Source organism: Perissodus microlepis, chromosome 14 (genome assembly GCF_051167445.1).
Source record: "Perissodus microlepis isolate ML-2025 ecotype Zambia chromosome 14, ASM5116744v1, whole genome shotgun sequence".
In the NCBI taxonomy this organism is placed as follows: Eukaryota; Metazoa; Chordata; class Actinopteri; order Cichliformes; family Cichlidae; genus Perissodus; species Perissodus microlepis.
The window spans coordinates 1,451,424-1,469,439 of record NC_140474.1 but is presented as its reverse complement, the minus strand read 5'-3'; the positions used below and the strand labels follow the sequence as shown (position 1 = coordinate 1,469,439).

At 48.9% G+C, this 18,016-nt stretch overlaps 1 protein-coding gene across 3 annotated transcripts in view; it reads left to right on the top strand.

Annotated features, from left to right (window-relative positions):
- plekhg2 (pleckstrin homology domain containing, family G (with RhoGef domain) member 2) overlaps nt 1-18,016 on the top strand; it is a 67,823-nt gene that overhangs the window by 6,815 nt on the left and 42,992 nt on the right. For 2 of the 3 annotated variants that reach the window (XM_084952001.1, XM_084952000.1), the window contains exon 2: nt 7,910-7,987. In XM_084952001.1, coding sequence (XP_084808127.1) covers nt 7,939-7,987 — 49 coding nt within the window. In that variant the 5' untranslated portion in view covers nt 7,910-7,938. Of the gene's footprint in view, nt 1-7,909; nt 7,988-12,782; nt 14,843-18,016 lie in introns of those variants that run through there. The other variant, XM_084952002.1, reaches the window with a different exon arrangement.

Genomic DNA, 18,016 nt, shown 5'->3' with positions numbered 1-18,016 from the left:
CACTCAGGAGCCACATGTGACCTAAGCAGGCAAATATGTGTGCTATTCTCACAGGCAGTTAGCGCTGGGAGCTGGCAGCTGGCAGGTTGGAGGCTGTTTAATGTCCCATCAGACGGCGTCGGGCATGCAGCTCCTCCAGGCCATGTTTAGAAATGTGTGACTGACTTAATTAAGGTTAAAGCAGCACGTCCTGCGTCATCTTTAAGCCAAGCTGCCGTGTGAAAGCTGCTCTATCAGTTCAAGATGGAAAGTGACGCATCAGGTCGCGACCGCGCTCGTTTTTCTCGACTTGTTTGGACGAATTGATCCGACTGAAACTTCGGGAAACCTTTCTCAGCCAACGAGCCAGCGTTTGTTTGGTACACCAACGCAGCTCCAGTGACAGTCAGCGGTCAGACAGATGTTAGTCTGCTGTCCTTTTGCATGGCGCTGTGACATCACCTGTGACCGACAGTTCTGTATTTTACGATTTTGACTGAACTTTGTTTCCAACGTGTTTCAGGACCAACTCTGTTAGCTGGGTTATTTACTGCTGGTTTTCTCAGGTCAGGTCAAATTCCAGAAATGAGCCCTTGAAAAAGATGTTTCCATCCCTTAAACAGGCCGGGACAGAACTGGAACAAACTCAAGTCAAACACTAACGTCCAGATTTAGCAGTGTGCAAACAGACTGAGGTCAGAGGTCACACTTTCTCTCCCTGCTCTGAGTCAGACTTTACGTCCCCCTCTGGAGAAATTTCACTGAAGGAATTTCTGCTCCATTCTTCTTCTCTTACATAAGCCAGCTCACATCTATTGTCCTGACAGGCAGCGTTATCCCGAGCGGTTTCATCCTGTGCCAGCGCGACTGGCAGGTCAGGCTGATTTACTAAGGCTGTATTTTACCAGCATGAGAAACGTTCCACATGCTGAACGCAGACAATCCGAAGGTGTTTGGAGCACAAAGCCTCCTTTGTAGGTTTCTACTGTTTGGTAAAAAAAAAAACCCTGCTAAATACCGACTCCAGTGGGACTCAAACCCACAACCTGTGTGCCCTAGAGCTGCACGGAGTCAGCACCACCTCTCTGGTTCATGTGTGGAGAGAGGCTGAAGACCAAAACCTGGACCTCACTGAGCCCTGACCATAAACTGCAGACGTGTGGTGCAGGTGAGCCGGGACGGCTTTACACATCACTGCTGCACAAACCGAAAACTGACTCTAAGCTGGAATCAACTGTGAGACCTCATTCATCTTCTCTTCTGAACTTTTGCAGGACAGATTAGAACAGGGGTGTCAAACATAAGGCCTGGGGGCCAGAGTCAGTCCACTGCATGGAAAATGTGAAGGAGGGCGAGATACAGACAGGCACCTATGGGCAATTTAGAGTTTGCAGCTAACCTAGAGAAGCTGCAAACTCCACACAGACCCCGGCCTGATGGTGGAGTCAAACTCACGACCTTCTTGCTGCGAGGCTACAGTGCTAACCGTATTAGCAGAACAACATCGTGCCATTCACACCTGTGAATCCTCTGATGGCGGCCCAGGCGTGCACTAATAATACGCAGCGCTCGCATGTTGCAGGGTCTTTATTCTGCTGCATCAGCAAATCTTCTTTGTTTGTTTGCAGTAAATGTTAAAATCGTGTGCTTTGATGAAAGGTTGGATGCTTTTCCTCTCGGCCTCTTTTTGATTTTCTTATTAAACATTTTAAATAAACTATCAACAAACATCAGCACGTACGAGTCACAGAGCTGTGTGGGAGACGGCACTGACGGTGCGACGTCGAGCGAAGCTGCCTGTCCGCACCACGGCAAACATCTGTACTGCCTGCACCAAACAACTGTCAGTCACGCCTCTGTGTGTCAGTGTGTGTTTCTGTGGAGCTGGTTGATGCTATGAGCACAAAGGAAACAGCAGGACAACAGTGTTATTGTGTGTTCGGTGTGAGTCGCAGCGAGGCCACACACGGTGTGTCGTCCTGCACTGTGCGATGATGTGACTGTGTTTATGAATCTGGGCAGGAGTAACCTTGGCTGGTGACCACAGAGGGAAGCGGTGTCAGACTGCGGCGTGTCGTGTTTAGAGGATGAGGAGGCCTCCCCACATGCACACGCAGCAGAGGCCGTGAATAAAACACAGACACAGTGTGTGGACTACTGTTTGAAGCCTTGGGTTTGTCACCATCTCGGTTTATTTAGAGACAGAAGCGGCCATGTTTGCAAAGCCAAACTATCGTCTCTTCGTACGCTTGAAGAAACGTTTAGGCCAAAGGCAAAGCAGCTCGAGCTTTATGAGCGAAACCACAGAGACGGGGTCAAACGGAGAAGAAACCCCGGACAGCAGCTGAGAGCGTTTACTCAGTGCTGCGCCTCTGATTGGCTGACAGGATGTTGTGTAATCTGGGAGAAGCCTGGCTGCTGACTTGGTCTCCAGAAGGAAGTTGCAGCCAGCGGATACCAAGACTTTGTCTCCTGGTCGGCTGTCAGAAGCTAATGAAACCTTAGACAACGCGGTCTCCTTATGCTTGTTCGTGCACTCTGTGCCAGACGTCTTCCCGTACCTGTGATGTCACCGTTAACCATCACTGTTAAAAACACTCAAACGCTCTGTGCTGACTGCTGCAGTGTGATGTCAGACCCACCGCGCTGTCGGCGGATTTAGCGTCTGGAGGCAAATTTCCTTCAGGTGTGGGCAGCAGATACCCGGGTTCAGCTGCTCACAGCTAAAAACCACATGAATCCACGTCAGACTGGAGCCGGTAGTCATGTGAGGCTTCCACGTGGCCTGCACACCTGCATGCAGACTACCTGCTCAGACCTGATTGGTCAGTAACGCTCAGACTGCAAACAGAAACTGTTTCATTTCTATAGATTTGACACATTTATGCAAAAATTAGTGCATAAATTTCACTGTAATATGATCCATCAGTCATAGGGTAGCCCCTCCCAGCCCTGCTTCATCACGCTTTCTGACCGTCATCATGTGACTAGTGACTGAGACCACAAAGCCATCGGGGAAGTGATTCCTGAGCTCAGAGATCAGGTGAGCAGCAGGCACATGCAAACAGAAGAGTCGCCCCCTGCTGGGCACCACAAAGAATGCAGCTTCAGAGGTCGGCCGATCGAGAAGTGTGTTCGTTCCTCCAGAGTTTCCTTTTGTGCGATCCAGCGCACTAACTGCACGGAGCCATCTGAGCCCCACCCATCTCCTCCCCCCACCTCTGCGTGATGCTAATGTTAAACGAGGACAGTCTGAACATTTTATCAAACACCCTCCAAGTTTCAAGTGTTTTCCACACATTATCATCCACATTAGACTCACCTTAGTGAATAAGTGTGAAGACCAATGAAATGTTTATCTATGATACTTATTGATCAGGCAGCTGTGACTTGCACCCGCCTGCCTCACAGATCTGTGATCAATCAAACCAATAGATCAAAAACACGCCTGATTGGTTCCTGCTGAGCTTGAACGAAAACAGTTCAACCCCCAAATCACTGCTGCCAGTCTCAGTCTCATCACCACGACAACAACGCTCCACTGTGGCGAAGGACAACACACACACACACACACACACACACACACACACACACACACACACACACAGAGAAGGCGCCTGTGTGTCTCTGCTTCTCACAGCACTACTGGAAGTTTATATGCACTGTCAGTGTGATTGTTTAGCTTGGACCACAGTGTGTGTGTGTGTGTGTGTGTGTGTGTGTCATGGTTGTGTGTGAAGTGTACCCGCTGCTCTGACAGTGGTAATGAATGGTCACGACTCCGTGTGTGTGTTCTGCCTGCATGGCCTTTCTTCCACCACCTCCTTAAACACAATAGGTATGTGTGTGTGTGTGTGTGTGTGTGTGTGTGTGTGTGCGTGTGTGTGTGTGCGTGTGTGTGTGCGCGTGCGTGCGTGTGTGTCAGTGGGGTCTCCTGACATGGTCGTCTCGTCTCAGAAACAGAAGCAGGGCAGCAGCCGTTGGTTGTGTGTCTCTGAGGTTGGTTTTCGTCCATCTTTGTAGTTTTGCACCGTTGGTTCTTTTTGGATCTCGTGGAAGCGTCCTTCTGTTTCTTCATAACCACTTTGGGTTCCACAGAGGGGGCGGAGCCTCCACTCACCCCTAATCACCAGTTTTCCTGAGTTTGCTGCTTTTGCATCTCCTGGATTAGTTTCTTTGGTCTGAATCTTTCTCGTTGTGCTTCTCCTTATCTCCGCCTCACAGCAGGCCTGCACATTCTCACAGTTATTTTGGATCACATTGTAGTCGTCCAGCTCCGCCTCTCACCTGGGACTCACTGTAACAGCTCTATTCTTTAGTAACAAGAAACATGTAGTACCGGAAACTGTGACTCTGGTGGGATTCAAACCTGCAGCCTTTGAATCACTTCCTCCACACATTGGCTTAACTCATCCCGTTGGGAGTGAGTCGTTCCCGTTCTGATGGATGGAAATTTTTCTGTGGCGTCCCAGCAGCAGTGAACGCATCACACATCAGCGTGGCGAGCGGGTCTGAAACGTAGCGTGTGTTTGAGGAAAGCTTCAGACTGAGAGGTTTATCACTTCTGTCAGTGTGAATAGCGACACTGAGCAGGAGGCGTGTCTCTCTCAGTGATGTCATATAAACACAAAGTCCACAGAAAAATGTAGACGCTCACTAATATGGAGCGTTCTCCTTCTGAGGCCTGCAGAGCTGCAGACTCATTACAGAGCAGTGTGCTGTTTATAACAGATGCACCAGTTCAACCCACAACCTTTGAATAACTTCCTGTTGATGCATACATGCAACATATATGGGAGTCGAACCCACAACCTCTGCCTGCCTTCCTGCGTGCTTTGCTAGAAGACCCGTTCGCTGCCTCGTGCTCCACAGAGCCACACGGGCGCTCCGGCAGTGAGTCAGCCTGTTTCAGGTAACGTCTGTCTCCTGCTGTGAGTCCACACCTGTGGAACGTGTAACATGATCTGATGAAGCCGCTGTCACAGCGTGAAGAACGAAACGACGAGACTGCGAATGTGCAGACGACACGATTTTATATGTCACTGGTTTTCCTGAGAAACGTCTTTTCAAATATTATGTGGTTGTAAAGTCCACAGTGCGCTCCACAGGGACACACACAGCTGTGGGCGTCTTCCACAGACAGAAAACACCAACCCTGGAGTGTCTGTGCCCCACACCCACGCTGAGCTGTGGGTACTTTTCTCACAGCAGGAAGCACTTGGAGTCACACGTGTTGGCTCTGCACTCAGGGATCTGTAAAGAGCAAGCGGCGGGACTCGAACCCACAAACACGTCGGCCTCTGTCACAGATTAGTGACGATTTGACTCTCGTATCCAACCATGGAGGACACTCGGGTCCACTGGCACGCGGCTGAGTTTAATTCATCACTGCTGTCTGTGTGTGCGCTTTTCATTCAGCTTCTACAACAAACTCCAAGCAACAGAAACGGGATTCAGAGCTGAAGAACTGGCAAGAAGCCACATGCGCTGACCTTTGACCCCGCTGTCTGTAACGCTGCAATGCGCTGCGGGAGCTGAAGCAGTTTCCAGTGCTCAGTGGGAGTGAGACGGCCGGGTCAGAGGAACCGGATCCTGTTTGACGCCTGTTTAATTTAATGGAGCTGATGTTTGTGGACACACACACACCCGGCGTGCTGTAAGTGTGAGTGTGTGTGTGGTGATGACGTGTGTCTGAAAGCGGATGCACCTGGAAATACCTGGGTAGGTGTTGATGAGGCTGGCGCGCACGCACACACACACACACACACACACACAGCAGTGTGTGCTGAGTGCTGCAGGCACTGACAGACGTGTGCGTGTTTGTCGTGCTGTGCGAGCTCCACCTTTGTCTGTCTGTTGTCAGAATTGCATTAAAAAGGCTCCACCAGCACAAACACGGCCCACAGGTCCAGCTCAGGTGAAGCACCATCCACCTGTCAATCAAAGAGGCCACGCCCCTAACCGTAACTAAAGCAGTTTGTGTAGCAGACTGTAAGCATCTATGGGGACTGACTCCCTGATGGAGCCCCCGGTGGACGTTAGAGGAACTGCAGGGTTGGGTTTTATTTATTTTCAGTCCCAGAAACTGCTGATGGCACAAAAATCGTTCCCGGCTGCCTGTGGCCACAGACAGGTGAGAATGTCGATGTGAGCGGTGTGCTCTGTTCATGATGGCTTTTTGATTCCACAAGAATAAACGTACCCGGGAAATGAACGTCAGCCTCTAAAGTGATGGAAACGTACGTGTGTGTGAGTGTGTGTGTGAGAACCACAGTGCTGGAGCTGCTCCATCACACCGTGTCCTGCGTCTTCTCTCAGGTTCACTGAGTGAGCAGCGTTGTTGTTTCAGACTCTCCAATCATGTTCTTGGTGTTCAGGTCCTGCACACTGGGACACGCCCCACGTCTTTCACTTTCCTTCCTGCACACCTCTCAGTTTCACCCAAAGACAATACAGCGAGTTATTACACAAAAGGGGTAAAGGGCCGAGGTGTGTGTGATGAGCTGCTTATTCAAGACAGTTCATAAACTCTGGAGCGACTCAAACCAGCAACCTTTGAACACTTGTATTAAAGCAGAAGCCCAGCGTGCTGTCCGCTGCAGCACAGAGCCACCTGCAGCTCTGGGCTGTGTAAGATTTGCAGTCAGGTTTGTGTCTTTGATGTGGAAGAGTTTTGGCTCCAGTTACAAACCTGCACATTAATGCTCAACAACGTCCTGAGTAAAAACATCAAATGTGAAAAATATGAAATGGTCGTATTTGTTGAAGTTGGTCACGTGAATATTTTTTGCTACAGTCAGCACAGCTTACACATGAACGTGTTTCAGTAGGAGGAAGGTTTCAAGTTACTCGAGAGGCTTCAGAGGGGGCGCGTCGCCCGGGGTGAGATCAGGGCTCCAAATGATCTTCGTTCGCTCTAAAAATCCTCACCTGCTTTACAAACTCGGATGAAACGTCGTGTTGAGCTGCACAGACGCAGTGACTGCACAAACACCTCACTGAGCTCTGCGCATCATATTTCAGTCATTTTAATGAACCATTTCATTCGATGTGTTTGTCTTTACTGTTATTGTGATGATGAATCCTGATCAGACTGAGCTGCAAACCCCTGAGTTCTGAATTTGAAGCAAACGGTTTAAACTCAGATCAGCTGTAGGTTGGAAGGCGGGCTCACGTCCTCGCTGTCGGTGGCTGAGCGACTGTTTCCACTCGAGGAGAAACTTTCTTCTGCTTTCGTCCGACGAACGATGAAAGTTCCTCTTTAGATTTTAGGACATGAAGCAGAACCTGCAGGTGTTTCTGACACAGTGAAAGAGTTTCGACCAGCAACCTGCAGCAGACCTGCAGCAGACCTGCAGCAGGCCTGCTCGCCATCTGGCTTTCATTACAGACACCCCAACCCCCGTCTCCCCCCTCTCCCCCATGTCCCCCCTCCCCTCTGACCCACATCTCCCAGTTTTCCTGCAGACAGCTGCAGAAACACTTGTTTACGTACAACGCTTTAATTGGGTCAATCTGTGTTACTGTATCAATGACTGTGTAGGAGGCCGTTATCCTCCAGTGGACACACACACACACACACACACACACACACACACACACACACACACACACACACACACACACACACACACACACACACACACACACACACACAGGCTTTGGAGAAGAGACCTCATTCTTGTCGTTCAGCCAAACATTACATATGTCCTCACTGTTTTCACACAAAGGGAGAGTGAAACTTTTATTTGGACCCCTCCTCCTCCTCCTCCTCCTCCTCCTCCTCGTCTTCTCCTCTCTTGTGTGAGCAGCTTGTATGAAGCTCGTATCTCTTCATGCCGCTGCTGTCATGACATGAAGACACGTCGCACTGGGATGTGGTTTGTGTTGAAAGAAGAGGCTAACTGGGATTTTTGGTGTGTTTCTCCAGGTTTCTGCTTCCTGTGACACTATCACACCATGCCTGAGGGGTCACGGCGTGGCAGCCAGAGATCGCCCAGTAACACAGGTAAGGCCTATCCAGCTCTGATAAAGCTACTTTTCGACACCTTCATCAGCACTCAGATGAGCCGGTGAAAAATGTAGAGAGAGGTTTTTCTCCAGGAGCCGGTGGAAACCAAAAAACAGAGCTAAAAGAGGGAAAATATTGGACTTTTGGAACACTGTCTCCAGACATGTGAAATATCTCATTTTGGTGAAAGAGCAGATAGCAGATACTGTTGTGTGATATTTGTGGTGCGTCCCAACAGTTGGCTCTTTTAGATGTGGCGGAGGTGAGTCACCCAAACTGATGCTGAGGCCAAATATGTCCCAATAACACTCTTTGGCCAAACATTCGGTGCTAACTGGGTCGGACGTGAGGCTGATCCCAGGATCGTTACGCAGAGTCTCGACTGAGCCAAACCGAGCAGAAGAAACGAAGATCAGCGTACAGAGAAACCAGCCGACGACAAAAACACTGTAAACTGTGTGTAGACAGGATAGGGTTTAACCATGAATTGGTGTTCAGGTGGGACTTCAACCCATAACCTTTGAATGCTTTACACTTGTCTAGAAGTCCAACGCGCTGTCCATTGTGCTACAGAGCCACGTGCTGTGCAGCTGACACAGCTGGTAGGACAGCGGAGAGCGGTCCTGGTCTGCGAGGTTGTTAGTCGTGTCCTGTCTGAAGTCTTTAAACAGGAAGCACTAGTAGTTGAGAGGCTTATTTTGGAGTGTGAATCATGCAAAGCTACTCTAGCAGAGTCCAAGCATAAAAACGTCACGTCGCCTTTTCCCTGTGAAGAGCGTGAGGAACAGCTTCCTGTATGCTCCTCGTGAGCTTCCATTCATTTATTTCATGTGAGTTACAAGATTCTGCATCAGGTGTAATTCCAACAATAAAGACTGACTCTGACGGGACTCAAACCCACAAACTTTGAATTGCTTTTTCTTCACGAGAAGTCCAATGCACTGTCCGTTGCGCCACAGAGCCTGGCGTGCAGCTGGTACAGTGAGAGTAAGTGAGCATGCTCAGAAAGCTTCAGAGACCGGCACCATCATAAAGAACAGCTGAGCTGAAAAGTTTGATTTTGGAAACTTCGTGCAGTGATTAATCGCAGAGTGGGCGTGGCGTTCCCCTCCTCGTGGGAGGAGCTCTAGACTGTGGGACAACAGCTGTGTTGGTGGTGTAAAGGTTTGGGAGGCCTTCAGGAGAGTTTCAGTGATTGTTGGTCCAAGTCCTATCATAGTCGATGCTCAAAGGTAACTTTCACTTCAGCATGTGTCTCTTTGTTTGAGCGACTAACGAAAGTTTTTAGTGTCAATATTTGTTTAGTCAGTATTTTTGTATATTTGTTTGTAACGCGTGTTCGCCTTGTGACAGACTGGAGACCTGTCCAGGGTGTACCTCGCACGATGATAGCCGGGGTAGCACCCCCACACCTGTGACCCATTGTTTGGGCATGTAGCTTTAGTGGTTTGGCTGGTGCCAGAAGCAGTGGCTAATGCTAGCTAGCTAGCTTGGTTAGCAATCCGTAGAGACAGAGACCTGCTAATCAGAGCTCAGTAACATCCAAATAAAACCCTTGAACTTCACTAAAACTGGAGCTCTGCCTTCCTGCATGGGCTGTTACAGTAACCTGATAGCAGCCATGTTATTGGTCAGGGGCGTCAGTCAGAGAGGCCACGCCCCTAATAATGCAAACTTTATGCTATAATACAGTTTAAACAGGCGAGTTATAAAGAAGAAATTATCCACAGAGAACAAACAGTTTGTGTATCAGGCTGTAAACATGTTCATTTCTGCTGTACAGTGTTAACATTAGAGTCTATGGGACTAACTCTCTGCTGCCTCTGCTGGACGTCAGAGGAACTGCAGTTTCTATGTTGGCTTCATACTTTTAACCCTGGAGGTTGATGCTTGCTTAATACTAGAAGGTTCTTTTAACCTGATAAACACGACCACAGTCACATTAGACACTCAGTGGGTAACACACTGCCCTTGTGTGGGGTTGATTGTCACCTGAGTCAGCCTTCATCGCTGCTTTTTAAACAGTCTGAGTACTGAGCAGATGTGAGTCTGTGTTAAACTAATTTCACATTTTAAATATTCGGTTGTTTGGTGTGTTTGATTTTCCTGTGACGCTGCTGAGCGTCACTTTCACTGCCTCGTTTCACTGTTTGGAGCCTCAGCTCAGATTTCTCCCTCAGCTGTGACTTCCTGTAACCAAACCAGAGAGGCCCAGCAGAACGGACTACACACACACACACACACACACACACACACACACACACACACACAGAGTAATGATGTGTAATTACACACAGCCATCATGCTGTTTAGTTGCTCTGCTGGTATATTGGCTTCCATAGTTAGCGCTCGCGCACAAACACACACACAGAAACATACCAGAGCACGGCTTCATTTAAAAAACACTGCAATTACCAAACACACACACACACACACACACACACCAATACACTGTGTGAAGGAAGTTGTATGGTTTGTGGTGATAAACTGTAACTCTGAACAATGTTTCTGCGCTCACACACACACACACACACACACACACACACACACACACACACACACACACACACACACACACACTTCATAAAGGGTCACACAGATCTGTTGATTGTAACCACAGAAAGGCGTGAGGCAGAAAATAGCGAGAACGCCCAAGATAAGGCTGCAGAACAAGGAGCCGGCGAGGAGGAGAAAGGGAGGCGTGCACCAGGAAGGAGGAAAGGAAGAAATGAGGGAGCGAGGGGAGAGAGGGGGGATTTTTTTTTTTAAATCTGAAGTTGTGTTCTTGGCTGCGATTGGCTGCTTTTTGAAGCCTCCCTGCTGATAAAAACGTTGTGAAATAAATAAGTGGGAAGAATCCAGACTGGAAACAAAGGCAGCGGTTAGAGCACAGACATGCAGATGTTAGAGCAGAGGCAAACATCTGTCAGAGCTTCATAAAGCACTGTGTGAAAGCTTCTCTTTAATAAATGATCGATGTTTCGCTGTGGCGTGCTCCGCTTAAAAGTCACTTTCATACCTGAAAACACAAAATGTTTTTCAGCTGAGGGTGAAGCTCCTGAAAAAGGTGGAGCGCTGCTCCGAGCGGCACAGACACGGTCTGCAGCGTGCACTCCCACCCTCACCTGCGGGTGGAGCCTGATCGCACACCTGGAACATGAATAAAGCACCTGTAGAAATAACGTGGTGTGGACAGAAAATCCCTTTACTGCACTCCTGCTTCTGTGTGTCACACGTCTGTAACACGCTTTGTGATGTCATCCACGTTGGGAAGCTCCAGCCCTCACAGTAACGAGCTCAGGACCAGTTTTTGTTGCTCATCAGATTTAATCAGAGGAACGTGAGATGATTTTTAGTCCACGGCGAGTTTAAACCAGCGCACAGTTTGAGGGCTGCAGGCGTGAATGTAAACTCGAGGAAACTGAAACGTGTGTGTGTGTTTCCAGCATTTGGCTTGGTGCCGTCAGGGGGGTCAAAGGTCATGATCTGAGAAGCCTCACTTCCTGTCTTTGTCTCTGTCAACATGTCTCTTTAGCACTTTCACACGCACAGTTCAGGCTCGTTGTCTCCACTCTCTCGTGTCTCGGGGCGAGACCTTCTGCGTCCTCGGCGTCCTCCTCGGCGACGCTGCTCGATGATGCGTCAGATGTACATGACAAAGAACACGGCGAGTCCTCTGAATGTATTTTAACTCCTCGTCATGCTGCAAATACGATTTCACTTCCTTCTCTTGATGCTCCACGTTTTCAGCGTGTCAGGCGAGTGGAGCCGAGCACGGGACCGCCTCAGTCCACCTTAACGAGTCTGGTTCCTCGGGTTGTCTCTGCGTGGTGGACGCTGTGCTTCATGTGTGGCTGCGGCGATGCGTTCAGTGCTGACGGTTTCCAGACGTGCTCCTGAGCACACGCAGAGGTCTCAGCACAGGATCGGCTGTTGTTAACGCTGAGCTGCCAGAGCGCTGGGAGAACGCGGCGCTCCGATGTAATGGCCGTACGATTGCACAATAACTGCGCCGAAGCTTTAATCACTTTAAATGCTTCGATTTTTATCGCGGTGGAGTCTGATTGCTGATCGATTCTGCGGCGGGAGACTCGGCCCGAATATCAAAGTAGAGAGCGTTTGCATCCACTGTGTCAAAGCAGGACTTTGTGTTTGTTAAGGCGGCTCTGGAGCCGTAAACTGAGATCATCTTCAACGATCTTAGGCTCTCGTTGGGTTTAGTGTTCCCCCGCTGAGGGTCCAGCTCCAGTGTTTTCTTTGAGCTCAAAGTTAAATTCCAGCTATTCAAACATCTGGCTTTACGTTACATTCCTCGTATTTAACCTTTCAGAGGTTGGTCACAGCCGTCTTCGTGTTTCTTCTTATCCTCAGAGTTAATAGCTGTGGGGGGTTAAATAAGTGGGCGGAGCTGCTCGGGAGAAGGCGAGCCCAGCTTCAGTTTCCAACATCATGAGTGACAGCTGTTGAGGACTGACAGGAAGCTGAGCGTGGCCTCTCAGGTCAGACTTCCTGCCAGAAACTTTGCAGATAAAAAGTCACGTGAGACGAGGCGACATCGGGGGGGAGGGGTCAAAGAAAGGTTTGATGGACATTTGATGACATCTCAGCGCAGAGCACGTAAAGAAACGAGCGCCTGAGAAGACCACATCAAAAACAGCAGACAGGAAGTTGAGTACTATCATTATTATTATTATTATTGTCAGTGGGATTATTTGTTTTTGTTATTGGATACAAAAATAAATCAAAATGTTCTTTCAAAATAAATAAATACATTTCAAACCCCCTGAAGGGCATAGAGGAATTCCTTTGTCATAATAATAATTATATCCTGGAGCGCCTGAACGTCTCAGTGAATATATTTATTGTTTTACTGTTTGTCAGAAAAACATCCACAGGAAGTTTGGTTGCCTAGGAAACCGTACAGCCCATCCACATGTCAGTCAGCGGTGTCCTGCATTCTCATTGGTCATTGCTGCAATCACAGGAGTTTTACTGAGGACCCGCCCACGAGAAACACTTCCTGTTCAACATGTGGGCACGACTGCAGACGCTTCAGCCTCTCGTTGCTCTGGTTCCTGAGTCGGCTGTTTAGGTTTGATTCCAGGACGTGTTCGATCCTCTGACGGTGTAACTCGCTCCGTCACTATTTAAGCTCCGTCCTGTCCGCTGTTTCTCCCTGCTCGAACATTATTGGCTGAAATAAAGCGCGCCGTGTTCCTCACACAGGCTGTTTGACCTGATATTTGAAGGTGGCTTCACGGTGAGATTCCGACTCCCGCCCATTGGTTGAGGACACCTGGGAGGACGGCTCGGCGGGAACGCTCCCGCCTCCGGCGCCGCCGGCTCCACATGCTGCGGTCGAAGCAGAAACCTGTGGCGTCACAGTCGAACTCCTAATGACAGCGAGGAGCCGCTCTCTTATTACTGTAATCACACCCTGGAATCCACGCCGCCTCACAGATTTACAGCGTGTGTTTAAAGGGAAATTCCACCTTAAAAATGGTGAAACGCTCTCTGCCTTCAGGCTCAGCTGTGTTTGAGTGCAATGACTGACGCGTCCACGCACTTTGTCTCCTGTAACCAGGTTTCTTTGCCATTTTTCCTGCGTCCACAGTAAAATTCAGATTTTTGTCTTATTCGCCATGAAGGTTGTTTCTACCGTTTTATGGAACCGTTAGATACAGAATCACTGTCAGCTCAGGAAATGTGGCTGTTTTTAATGCTCAGTGTCCGTTAGCTTCACAGCACGTCTGAAGAAACGCGACATGTTCAAGGACCAAAGGAAATTAACAATATGCATTAAATTCAATTTCAATTCAATTACATTCAATGTGGTGTAGCTCCGTAACAGCTAGCTGCACGTGTTCAATGATTGACGCTCTCAAGTCCAGTCAAGTATTCTTTTTGTCCAGCAGGGGGCGCCTCTGGTGTTTGCAGTGAGCACATTCCCGAATCCAGTGCTAAGTTTATAAATGCACATTAACTTACGTCCCAGAGGGAGAAAGCAGGACGGTCAGTGACGTCACATCGGCCAACGCCTTCACACCAAATATTTAGTAACCCGAACCCTGACAGTGTATCTTTAAAAAGAAAGCGTGGATGTGGTTTGCTGGTTGGGTGTTTAATATAAGTTAACAGCTAGCTCTGAATGAATGAGCCGACGGGGTTTTACTGTGAGACAGCTCGCGCTTTATTTGTGTTAGCGGGCGAGCTAGCTTTAGGTAACATTAGCCCGAAGAAAAGCAGCTCCGGGTCGGATCTTTAAACCAAGTAATCTCTCCGTGAACTGAATGTCGACATTTTACTCTGACAGTCAGCTTCCTGTTTGATCGGATGGGCCTCATTAGACAAAAGTAGGTTTTTGGGTAACGGCAGCTATGCTGCTGAGTTTTAATGAAAATATGTTTCCAGGTCACATGACTCACAGCACCAGCTGGCTGTGACAACAAACTGACCACAACTACAGACACTTCCTGTGTCAGTTTATAAGGACACAACATTACATCAGGTAGTTACACAGATCTATTTACACTTTTACAGGTATGTGTGTGTGTGTGTGTGTGTGTGTGTGTGTGTGTGTGTGTTTGAGATAATATGAAAGCGCTGCACCTGACTTCAAATGCAGGATGTGGTTTGACAAATGCTTGTGTCATTTTCTCTCTCTCTCACACACACACACACACACACACACACACTCACACACACAGCCAATAACAGGAAATCAGATGTGTTGAGAAGCAGTTTTGTTCAGTCGGTGTTTAACGGTGAGCTGTGTCATTAAATCAGTGATCTGAACAGAGAAACATGTGGACTGCCTGACGCACACACACAGACACACACTGCAAACTCAAAGTAAGTCGCTCTACGTCTCTGATGGCTTTTGTTCTGCTGTTTGACTGAGCTGTGTGTTTTCACTCACATTTCTCTGATGTTTAATGACGGGCTGTGAGGAGCACGAAGGTGATCCTGTGCGATGTTCTTCATTGTAGCTCAGGATGAGCTGGAAACACAGTTTATCATCTCAGTACTTTTACCTCTAAATACTAAAAGTGTTTGAGAATATCTGCAGGAAAATATGAAGTAAAAACTGTGAGTGCAGGGAATCGGTCCGATGGTTATCTGTCCCACACATCAGCATAAAACAGTGCACGTGCAGCCTCTTCGTGCCTGATCCAGTCACAGGTGTGTGCAGCTGGCCTTGACCTTTACTAGTTCTAAAGAGCTCAGTGAGTTTGGGAGCGGTGCTGTAACAGGATGCTGCGACGCTGCGTCCCGCCTCGATGTTCCACCGTCGACTCGCAGCGGTGTGTTGCAAAGTGGAAGTGTTCAAAAACCACAGCGAGTCAACCAGACCTTCGACCAGCTTCGATCTGTCATACAGATTAAATCTGCTGCTTATTCAGGTTCCAGCTGCACCTTAAATGCTCGTACCGAGGTTTGGAGGCGTGTCAGCAATGGCAGATAAAAGTCCCATTTTTGAGACCACCAAAGTCCCAGGTAGGAGGATGAAGGTGTGACAGGACAGCAGTCACATGCTGTCGGACACTTGGGCAAACGAGCATTCTCCATCCAGTTGGCGAGAGGTTGCTGACAGCTGCTATTAGGCCTGTGATTGTTCACTGAACGCTTGTTAAAGTCTTTGCTGCTGCTGCTTGGCGACTTGTTGCTCGCAGTTTGCAGACTAGTCAGCGTCTTCCATGCAAACTATGAGCAACCTGCTAGCAACCGAGGCAATCACGTCAGCGCTGTGCACCGCTCTGTGACCTGTTTCACGACTGTCCTCAGCCTGCTGGCAGACCGTACGAGGTTTAGGAAGAGTCAGGTGTAGGATAACAACTCCCACCCAGTTTTCTGTTGGTGGGTGGGACAAAGCTGAGCCTGATGGAGTTTAATGTGAGTCTGACACTCATCCTCAGCGAGCTTTGCTTCCTTCCTCATAACAATACGTTTCGACAGATGATAACGTGAGTGTAATTCATGGAGCATCAGCCACATGCACGTGAGGTTAGCTGCTTACGACGCTGCTGTCAGAGGCGTTCCTGTAAGAACCTGCAGTTACGAAACTCTGTAATATCAGCTGGAAAGTGGAAAAATGTTCTCATCTAACGGCGTACGGAAAGTCCTCCCGCCGGGACGTCTGGAATTTAAACGCTAATGGACTTTAATTACTTCTCCATCTCAGCGTCTCTGCCAGGCTCGGTTCAGGTGTGGTTCAGGTTTGCAGTCTGAAGCGAAGGATCAGAGGTTTTTAAAAGCGGCGCTCGCCGTCGCAGAGATGTTGCCATGTTTGGTGGCATTTCAGAGAATCAGAATCAGAATACTTTATTAATCCTGAAGGAAATTAGGGAATATCTGCAGAAATGCAGAGAAGAAAATGAACAGACTCAGTAATTCCCTCTGAAACCACAAACTGGCAGGGAGCGTCTGCTAAACGTTTCAGGGAAACAAAAGAAATGAAAAACTTTGTGAACTTTTGCAGCACATCGTGTGTTTCTGATGGCTTTTCTCACACTTCACACGTGTGTTTGTGGCACATCTCCTTCGGCGGTTTTGCCTTAAAGTAACATCTTAACTGTCTCTGGTGCTGTTTGATGACTTTGGATGGGGGGCAGCCCCTCGTTAGACCTCTCAGTGATGTAGGGACCAGAGACTGAGGAGCATCAGGGAAGTCCAGCATTGAGCTGGAGAACATACTCAGTCCAGGCCGGGGCCGTCTCAGACTCTCTCAGACTCTGTTTGGTCCGACGATGTGACCCTTTAACCCAGAGAACAGTTTAACCCTGAGCCTCCTCCCTCCTCTGCGCTGTGCTATCAGCTTATCCACAGCGTGTAGCCAGCCGGCCATCAGCTCGCACATCATTACACGCCAATCAGTCCAGCTTCAGTAAGCCTCCACACATCGCTGCTGTTTAGCTTCATGTCTTTGTTGTGCAGAGTTGACTTTTTTAGAAATCCTTCAGTGAGACGGAGCGATGCCACGATCATCCTTATCTTATGATGGTATGTCACCTGCGGCGCTCTCAGTGGAGCCTCGCTGTTCGTGTGACTTTAGGAACCGAGGAGGCACCAGATGTTTATCAGCAGTCTGGGTTTCGCGCTCTGTGACAGGGCTGAACTTTAACAGGAAATAAAGCTTGAAGACGTGCTGCTGATGGAGTCACGGTAAAGATGGCTGCTCCTTTAACATGTGAGAAAGTCTTTCATGAAAAGGAAGAATGTACAAAAAGAGGAAGAGCGTGTCGGCAGAGACGATCCGCTCTGCTGCGCACACACTTCCTGTTTACTCTGAAAGTCACACGGCAGGTTTACAGTGATCAGGAAGTCACCGTGGCAACCGCTGGAAGTGTTTCTGAGGGCTCACCTGTTGGACGGGCAGGTAAGGCGCTGCTTTGGGTTTTGAAGGAGGGAGGAGTTTATGGTGGACACTGGTGTGGCTGCAGGTGTTGGGACATTGGGACAGGCGTTCAGATGGGTTTTATCTTCCACTGTGGAGGACAACACACCCACCCACTGATGTTAGTGTGAAGGCAGCTCATCAGCATCGGTCCTTCCTCTAAACCAGAACGAGGAAACGAGCCTCGTGTTCATCGAGGATTCAGCCTGATTGATTGATTTCTGATGATAAATCACTCAACTGTGAACTAGCAGCGGAGACGACTGGATGGCTGTGGCTGAAGCCACCGCCCGGCTGTGGCCCGGCTGTGGCCCGGCTGTGGCCCAGCTGTGGCCCGGCTGTGGCCCAGCTGTGGCCCGGCTGTGGCCCAGCTGTGGCCCAGCTGTGGCCCAGCTGTGCAGGGTAAACCACAGGTCCACCTTACATGGGTCAAAGGTCTAGAGGCTACATCTTGACACCACCTCATGAATCCTTACCAGCTGACCCACAAAAAACACAACATAACTGAGGGGTAAAAGTGGGCGTGGCTTAACCATATACACCCGCCCAGCTTTGCTGAATCATCCTTTCAGCTGTCAAACGTTGTCACGACCTCATACAGCACACTTTGGTCTTCAGTGGACCATGAAGCT